The sequence below is a fragment of the Physeter macrocephalus genome, chromosome 11, assembly GCF_002837175.3.
Source record: "Physeter macrocephalus isolate SW-GA chromosome 11, ASM283717v5, whole genome shotgun sequence".
In the NCBI taxonomy this organism is placed as follows: domain Eukaryota; kingdom Metazoa; phylum Chordata; class Mammalia; order Artiodactyla; family Physeteridae; genus Physeter; species Physeter macrocephalus.
In genome coordinates, this window is record NC_041224.1 from 73718543 (window position 1) to 73728139 (window position 9597).

A 9597-nucleotide genomic window follows, 5' to 3' on the forward strand; every position below is an offset into this window, starting at 1 on the left:
AACCACCAAAACTTCCCTATCATATAGAAAAGCTCAAACCACATATATTTCCAAGTAGACACAAAACTTTGAGTGTACAAAGGCACTAGTGACTGGTGTTTGAAATATACACACTAACCCTTACACAGGCTGTACATCACAGAACCACTGCAATACTTCCCTCTTTCCTGCTTTGAAATCAGTGTAAAAGCTCTCCAGTGAAGGGGGTAACCGCTATAGAACACTTGACAGCTTGACAGGCTGTCACTTGACAACACTTGACACTTGACAGTATTATACTGTGTACAATTATACAAATTCTGATCAAATTAAGTCCCCTAAAGTAAAAACTATATACATCACATTTAGCCTACAAAAGGTTCTTCTTGGTCATAAGCCCAAATTCTGGGTTATAAAAATATTTCATTGGAAAGCCACCTGCCTATTTATTCATGCACTTACATATTTATTCATTCATTCATTCTTCATTCATATAGTTTCTTTCAACCAAAATCTAATAGATGCTATATATATAGAGAGAGAGAGACATTAGTGTATATTAGATTTTGGTTGAAAGAAACTATATGAATGAAGAATGATACCTATCATGTGTCAGGCACTATGCAAGGGCTGTTCTTAGACACAAATCTGCCTGATGGAGCTTACAGTCTTATGGGAGAGAAAAATGGAGAAGAAAGGCTCTAAGCAAACAAGCACACCAGAATCATATTTAACACTTTAATAGTGTTATAAGGAAAGACTAAGAGTTCATGGAAAAGTAAACTGGAAGATCCACTTTAGATGGCAATGAAGGTCATGGAAAAAGGTAAAATCTCATGAGGGCCTAACAGCATTTTTTTATTGCTCTGTAGCATAATGAGCTAGAAAGAACAAAGAAATAGGACCAAGTCCCAGCTTTGCCTTTGTAGTAAGTCAGTGCTATTCCTGAGGCTATTTGCTCACCTGAACAATGGAGATGAGATTAACACCTACCTATAAGATATACTCCACTAAGCTGATCATGTTTGATGATCAAATATGACAAAGTACCTGAAGTATTTCATCAACTGCATAATGACATAAAACTGTTGTTAGCTGTCATCTCCCTAAGTTACACCTCAACATGTATTATAAGAAAATTTTAAAGATTCCAAATGGTTGATAGGCTTCATTTATTTAAAACAAACGTTCAGTAGGCTTCAAAGTACAATGACAGTATATATGATATGATACAGAACCCATAAGAGAAAGAAGGGTTCTGCTACCAATGGAAGAAAAGGAGAGCTATTACAGATAACAGATTGTACAAATCAAATGTTGAGGGGCTTCCCTGGTGGTGCAGTGGTTGAAAGTCCGCCTGCTAATGCAGGGGACAACAGGGGTTTGTGCCCCTGTCCGGGAAGATCCCACCTGCCGCGGAGCGGCTGAGCCCGTGAGCCATGGCCACTGAGCCTGCGCGTCCGGAGCCTGTGCTCCGCAACGGGAGAGGCCACAACAGCAAGAGGCCCGTGTACCACAAAAAAAAAAAAAAAAAAAAAAAAATCAAATGTTGAATTCATACTGCTTTACTGGTAAGAATCATAAAGTTTTTAATATGTGTAAATAAGCAGATTTACACCATTAATTCAAACGAAATACTTACTTCTATGTGCAGTACAACATAGGATCCCTCAGCCTGGCACAGGCTCTAGGAAGAGGTTGCTCACAAGGAAATGTGTGTAAGATCCATCTTTTAAGAGATGCAGCAATGTAAGCTTTACAACTTCCCTGAGGGGAAAGAGAAAAAGCATTCTCTTTGCTCCCCATACCATTCCTTCTAATATTAAACACAAACCTCCCTTCATAAAGAACGTATTATGTAAGGGTTATTCTCATCCACCTCTGAAGTTGATTATATGCTTTCTTATCAGTGCCCCAGCATTGATGTTTGATCATAACTTAGGCACGAAACACACTGCCAGGGAAAAGTAATGTCCTCAATAAACAATCTTACCTCCTAAATGCAGCAACCTGTAACCAAATGCCAACATGCTCATTGTACCTTACCCATGGAGTGCCTTCCACATAAGCAGTTTTCCAAACCCAACTGGGTCAGAGAAACACTTTCCTTTCTGCTGAGTCATCCCCCAGCTTACTTGGTAATAAGAGCATTAGCACATTTCCAACCTTTAAAATGCTAGTAACAATTCATACGCAAACTCTGACTCTGAATTCAGCCAGAGCCTCTCTAGAGAAATCAGTAAAGGACAGTTCTCTAATGTGTTTGTTTGGCTGTGATCTTGTGGATGTCTTTACCTCAATTTTCTGTGTAGAGATAAGCCCTTTGTGCTATTACTTTGGCAATTTTGTGGGGATGCCATGGGCATCTGGGAAGCCTGAGACTGAATTACTGAGTGTTAAATGACTTGCCTAAGGCTAGATGTTCCCATAAACCTGGAAACAGGAGAAACTCCCAATCCCAATAGGCTCTTTTCAGCACACAGCTGGACTCCTGGGATTCAGCTCCTCTGCCTGAGGACCTGGCCAGGTACTGGGCACTGGGTACCCCTTCAGCATTCACTACGGGCAGAGCAACTCTAGATTCTGCAGTATGAGGAGGGGAGTTGATTAACATAAGTTTGATCGAAAATGCCTAAAGCTGAATTCTCCAGGTGATCCCAGCTCACTCTATCCAAGGAAACTCCCTCCTCTTTCCCACTCTTCTGAAAAGGGGAAAGACAAAATGAGTGCAAATGTTTACGTGCTGTATTCGTGAGTAAGACTGCACCCATTTTACAGTGATGCAGTGCCAAAGCTGCTTGCTGAGATGTGCTAAAACCATGTTCTTATGTACCATACTTATTTTACACTGAGACATTAGAAAACAAGTGGATTTTATAAGAGGAAAATACAACAAATGACAAAGGAATACAATACAACAAGCATAAGGGACAAATCTACTTCTCATAATAACTAAAGACACATTATATGTCACCTAAAAGGAGCTCACAACTAAAAAAAAAAGAGACAATAATTTATGATTTATATGCATTAAATCAGAAAAAAATAATCCTGTAGTTACATTTTCATTGGGATGAGCTTTTTTTTTTTGGCTGCATTGGGTCTTCGTTATTGCACGTGGGCTTTTCTCTAGTTGCGGCGAGTGGGGCTACTCTTCGTTGCAGTGCACGGGCTTCTCATTGCAGTGACTTCTCTTGTTGCGGACCATGGGCTCTAGGCACACAGGCTTCAGTAGTTGTGGCACATGGGCTCAGTAGTTGTGGCGCACGGGCTTAGTTGCTCCACAGCATGTGGGATCTTCCCAGACAAGGGCTCAAACCCATGTCCCCTGCATTGGCAGGCGGATTCTTAACCACTGCACCACCAGGGAAGTCCCAGGATGAGCTAATTTTAATAGATGAATTAAGTACAGAATAATAACAAAATACAAGTTAAATCATAGAAAATTAGTATTTATATTACTAGAGTTTGAGTCTAGCTTTATATTCTCAGTACTTTATAGTTAATTAAGTAGAAATCAAGTATGTGTAGTTTCTTTCTGAATTAACAAATCAAACAATGGCTTCTTCTAATTATTCAAATTAAAAAAGAACTCATATGACTACTTTAAAATACTGTTTTTATTTTTAATTAATTGATTTTTTAAAGAGCTCTAGACCTGCTTCACTCTCTCAGTAAAAAGTACTATTTTTAAATTAAAATTTCCTAGTTGTTTTACATTTTTAGTATTTCCTTATATTTCCTATATTTTCAATAATTTTTGTCCACTTATTCATCCCTCCATCTATCTATTCAACACACACTTGGACCAGTGCTAAGCACCAGAATTATAACACATGCATATAAAAGTTTTCAGTAGACAGTGTTCTTCCATAAATACAATCTCACTTAATCCACCTGCCAGTGCAGGGGACACGGGTTTGAGCCTCCTCCAGGAGGATCCCACATGCCGCTGAGCAACTCAACCTGTGCGCCACAACTACTGAGCCTGCGCTCTAGAGCCCACAAGCCACAACTACTGAGCCTGTGCACCACAACTACTGAAGCCCGCATGCCTAGAGCCCGTGCTCCGCAACAAGAGAAGCCACTGCAGTGAGAAGCCTACGCACCACAACAAAGAGAAACAACTAGAGAAAGCCTGCACACAGCAACGAAAACCCAAAAATAAATAAATAAACTTTAAAAAAAAGTAATATGTAAACTAAATCTCAATAATTACTTAACCATGCATAGTTTTAAAAGATTGTATGAAATTTTAAAACAAGAGCTAGAGAACAAGGGAAGTTATATAAAAGAAAATGGTTTTTTATTTGACTTCTGTCAAGTCAGCTAATTAAAAAGTAAGAAGTGGCAAATTAGGAGTTTGGGATTATCATATACACATTACTATATATAAAATAGGTAAACAACAAGGACCTACTGTATAGCACAGGGAACTATACTCAATATCTTGTAATAACCTATAATGGAAAAGAATCTGAAAAAGAATATATATATGTATGTATGTATATACATGTATACATATATATGTATAACTGAGTCACTTTGCTGTACACTAGAAACTAACACAACATTGTAAATTAACTATATCAATTTTAAAAAAGTACATGAAAAGCAAAATTAGAAGATTAGGAAAAATGGAAATGTAGACTATCTCCATTATCAGTGAAACATGTTATGGCAAAACAATGTTAAGTATTAAAATACTAAAACCCATTTTTAGATTGTTAATACAAAACACCAAAATGCACAATGACATATACATGTATATGCATAATGTATCTATTTATTTAATTCCTTGAGGTCAGAGGCATTATTTGGAGGCATTATCTATATGCACCATCAATAGATAAAGACTGTGCTTTATAATAGTTTAAAGAGAAAAGTAACAATATTCTTTACATTCACCCCCAACATGCTCACTGACAAGCACATATCTGTCCCATCTTGAGATATACATGTTTTGCATATCTTTATTTCAGATATTAATGAATCTTTATTTCACTAAATATATGTTTTCAAAAGCATATCTATGAAATTTTGAGAAGAAAATTTCAAAGAACAACTTTCCATGATCATTTACCCTGAATTTTCTAGTGAACTTTGCTCTTCTAACTCATCATTCTCACTCCTCTATCTAAATTAACATTTTGGCCAAAATATTCATCCTAAACCACATCTTAAATCATGTCAATCACCTGCTTAAAAACATTTACAGCCTCCTTAATTTTTTGAAAATTAACATCCGAAACCCTTGGCAAGGCAGAGAAGGGCCTAGGTGAACAGGGGTTTGTCCTACTTTTCCAATTTCATCTTTTGAGTCTCTCCTTCACAATCTCCTATCCTGCAGATCTATCCATCAGTAGTTTTGCCAATTTCTTCCCTAACCCAGAACATCCTCCTCTATCTATGCCAGTCACAATTCTATTCCCCACTATTCACCCACCCAATTTAGATATCATTTCTTAAGTTCTTTCATGAGGCTTTCCATGTCATAAGTAATCTCAATATATCTCTCTCTCCCCCTCCCTCTTTCTGCCTCCTTCCCTCCCTTCTTCCTTCCCTCTCTCTCTTAGGCCATACCCCCTTCTTTTGTTCCTCTAAATGGGACTCACCTACTTTTGTTACAACTATTTGACACATCTCCTCTACTAGCTGTAGCATCCTTAAAGCAAGACCATTTCTTATTTAGTTTCATAAGCTAACAACACTTAGTTTTGTGTAACTAGTAAGGTGATTAAGGAAGCTCATAAATATAATTCATTGTTTTTAAGCAACATGATTGAGTGATAGGTTTAATCTTATGCTCACATACTCTCTGTTCTTTCCCTATAAAATGTTACCTCCAAAATGATACTAAATCAGTACTATATTTGAAGTTCCTTCAATTAAAAAAAATCAAATATCATAGCTATGATCATGAGCTATGATCCTGATCATGAGTTAAGGGAAATCAGATTTTTCTAGCGAATGGTTTTACCAATCCACTTGTGGAAGATATTTCAGATGCCAGTCAGTACATCTGTCCAATGGCCTTCAATCTCCCATTCCATCAATCCCCAGTTTTTCTTTATAATAAACTTAGTGTAGAGAACCACAAAAATGTCCATCATGAGAATGCAAAAAAAAAGCATACAAGTATACTATGGCTACATTATGCATAATTACGGCTTTGGGATATGCACTTAAAGATTATCCAATATAATGGCTTGTATGCTCGATTTGTCTTTCTATTATCGGGTCCAGAGAAAATTGGGACACCTCAATTCATGTGCATGAATTAGGCAATAACTTATGAAGTTTTTAAGGTACTAAGTATCAGCATGATGTCTAAACAAGTGGATAACTAAGTTTAAAAATTAATTCAAAGAAAATGTGCAATGATCTGCAACAAGACATTCTCCCCATTCCCCTGGTTGTTTTAGTGCTATACAGAGTTCTTAAAGCGCCACATCAGTATATTCTCTCCATCATTAGACATCCAATATAATTTTTGATAAAAATCCACTAAATAAGTTAATTAACTTCTGTACAAAACTGTCTTCTCTATAGAATGTGCAGTTGCCAATAAAGGAAATCACAGACTACAGAGTAAATCTTGAATATATTAACTTGTTTCCTTAAGGTCATAAAACAAAACATATTTTTGACAGAATTATTTTTACAAAATTACAAAAAGTACGTGATGTTTTTAGTGTAATGTATGTAAAGTCTGTTTCTTGCTAACGCTTTTAACACTTTATTTATTTATTTATTTATTTACTATTAACACTTGTATATAAATGTCCTTAGTGATATACATTGAAAGAAAGGTACTTTTTTTTAAAATCACACATTATAATTTTAAAATCTTTAGGTTAAGAGTGAAAAATTGATAAAAAATATAGTTTCGTGTAGTCAGATTTCTTTCTACAAAATCCATACTAGGATACACTTTTAAATATATCTTGTTAAACAATCTATTTAAAAATCATGGTTTTAGTTTATTTGTAAACAACCACATTTCTATGTTATTGCAATGTTTCTCAAAATATTGTTCACAAAACACCTGCTTAAAAAAATCTGGAGCACTAGTTTTAAATGCAGAGACCCCAAGATTCCACTCCACACCACTGGATCAGAATCAGAGCCTGGGAGTATGCATTTAAAACAAGTTTGCCCATGTGGCTCTGATGTCCACCAGACTCGAGAAATCTATCGAGTCTATCTCATGCCTCATTATATTCTCGGTGTTATATTTTAGGAAAAAAAGTTGCCAAACGATTTCTTCCAAAGAGTATACTTTTTCCAAATTCTCATTCCTATAATTTCTAAAGTGTCACTCAACAGAAACTTAAACCCGTTTCCAAATCCCCTGGTATTTCAGCTCAATTAACAAATGAAAGGGGTCATTTTTCTCCTTACTGCCTGTTGTCTTAAAGGATCCTGAGCAAAAGCCCGTGACACCCACTTCGCACCTCGGGACACGGACTTGCACTTTCCACAGGTCAGAATACTGAATCCCGTCACCGTTAACATAGCCCTAAGGGACACTTGGTTCCCTCGCCTTCGACTCTCCGGGCAGAGAAAGCCCGTAGGCTGCCCAGGCCCTCCAGTTCTCAGAGCCGCCCGGGCCGTCAGCACCTCCGACAGAGTCTGGTGGATGGGGTCCGGGTTTCACTGTCACGAGCCTGCCCTCGGAAAAGCCACTGATACCAAGGAAACTGACCCGAGACAGCCAGGAACACACAGACCCACCGCCCAGCGCGCTTTCCGGCGGCCAGCACCTCTTTCCAAAAGACAACAAAGAAACCCTTAAGCTGCTCTTACCTAGAATCGAGCCACCCCCACAACTCTCCTCTCCTCCCCCGCTCCCCGGCGCCTGTTGCTAAGGAGGCGAGAAGACACTGGGGCAGCCTCAGGACCAGGGGACCGACGGCGGGAGGAGCTGGCGGCACCAGGGCGGCGGTGAAAGCCCAGCCTCGGGTGAGCCCAGGACCCCTTCCTCCGGCGGGAAGGGTGCGCCCTCCGCGCGGCTCTGACGCCAACGACTACCCCCGCGCACTCAGGCGGGCGGAGGGAGCCTCGCGAACAGGAGACCTGCGCCCGGGAGCGCCGCTCCCTCTGCGGGCCCGGGAAGCTCAGCCCGGCAGAGGAGGCCTCTGGCCCGGTACTGTGGACGCCTGTGGGCCCAGACAGCAGGGCAGGGGCTCGGGGACAGCGCTGGGGAGGGCAGGCACTCACCATGTTGACTTCGGAAACCATGTCTATGCTGGCGATGTCGATGTTCATCCCCACGCAGACCGGGGGACCTGCGGGAAGCGCACGACACGGTGATCAGCCTGGCTCGGGCACCGGCTGCAGCGGCTCTGAGGATGGGGGGCTATCCGAGGAGGGGGCGCAGGCGAAGTGCCCCCCTCCCCACCCCGCCGCAGCTCGGCGGAAGCGGCCCCCGCCTCCCTCCTCCACCCAGGCCGCCAGCGCGGTGGGTCGCGCTGTCCGCAGCGGCCGCGCACACCCTACTTACCCCCGAAGTCGGGTCTTAGGCGAATGTCGTAGCCTTTCAACAGCTTGTCCACCGTCTCCTTCACAAAGGACATGTTCCCAGGATCGTTCACGCTGCGGGAGGGTCGGGGGCCAGAGAGAGCGGGGTCAGGCGGCGGCTCGCCCGCCAGCGCCCAGCGCGCACACCCGCGCGCCCTGCCCGGCGCCCGGCCCGCTTCCCGTCAACCCACCCGCGACCCTACCTCTGGGCGCAGCACACCACCGCCACCAGCACTGGGGCCGAGAAGATGCCGAAAAGCCTTCCTCCCGCAAAGCCCCACATCCCTCCGCCGCGCCCCGGCACGGGGGAGGGGGCGCCCCGCCGCCGTCGCGACCCGCAGCCGGGGCTGCTCCTGCTGCTGCCGCCGCCGCCGCGCTGGCCCGGAGCGGAGGAGGGCGCAGGGGGAGGGGGAGGGGAGGAGGAGGAGGAGCGGGCGCAGGGAGAGGAGGAGCAGCGGGCGCGGGAGCTAGGGGAGGGGGGGAGGAGAGAGGGCGAGCCGGAGGCCGAGCCGGCGGAGCCGGCCGCGCAGCGCCGCGCACTTGGCCCTCCCCCGCGCTCGCCGCGGCTGGTGGGCCCGGGCCCTTAGCGCTGCCTCCTGCCTCGGCGGCTGCGGAGCGAAACCCGAAGCCCGGCCGGGGACAGCAAGCCGGAGCCGCGGCTGCGCGGCGCGGGGCAGGGCTGGCTCTGCCAGCTCCTCTGGGCTGCTTGCGACCCAGGAAGGAGAGGATCATCGGCGACGGCGACGTGGGCAGAGACCGCGAAGGAAACGCTCTCCGCTTCCCCCCGCCCCCTCCCCGGCCCGACCCCTTCGCTACGACCCCCACCCAGCTGCGGCTCAGGCCGAGCCCATAAGTGCAGCGGAGCGCCTCTGCCCGCGGGACTGGAGCTACTGAGCCGAGAGTGAGGCTGCGTGGCCCAGGGGAAGCCCCTACCTCACCTGCGGGGCTCTGAGCCTCGCGTCCCCAGGGTCCAGGAGAGCCAGATGGGCAGCAGGAGAGCCGGGAGCCCGGAGCACATGGCGCTGCTCCTCTGACCTAACCTGGGTGGGATCCGCTCTCCCCCACAGTCACCGAGCATTCTAACAGCGATGCGGG

The 9597-nt window shown here is 44.1% G+C and overlaps 1 protein-coding gene across 1 annotated transcript in view; it reads right to left on the minus strand.

Moving 5' to 3' along the window:
• The window catches only part of GABRB3 (gamma-aminobutyric acid type A receptor subunit beta3), a 218848-nt gene extending 209976 nt beyond the window's left edge, over positions 1 to 8872 (minus strand). Inside the window, exons 1-3 of the mRNA XM_024114931.1 lie at positions 8706 to 8872; positions 8486 to 8577; positions 8203 to 8270 (exon numbers count right to left, since the gene is read on the minus strand). Coding sequence (XP_023970699.1) covers positions 8203 to 8270; positions 8486 to 8577; positions 8706 to 8785 — 240 coding nt within the window. The 5' untranslated portion in view covers positions 8786 to 8872. The remainder of the gene's footprint in view (positions 1 to 8202; positions 8271 to 8485; positions 8578 to 8705) is intronic.
• Between the last annotated feature and the right edge of the window lie 725 nt (positions 8873 to 9597).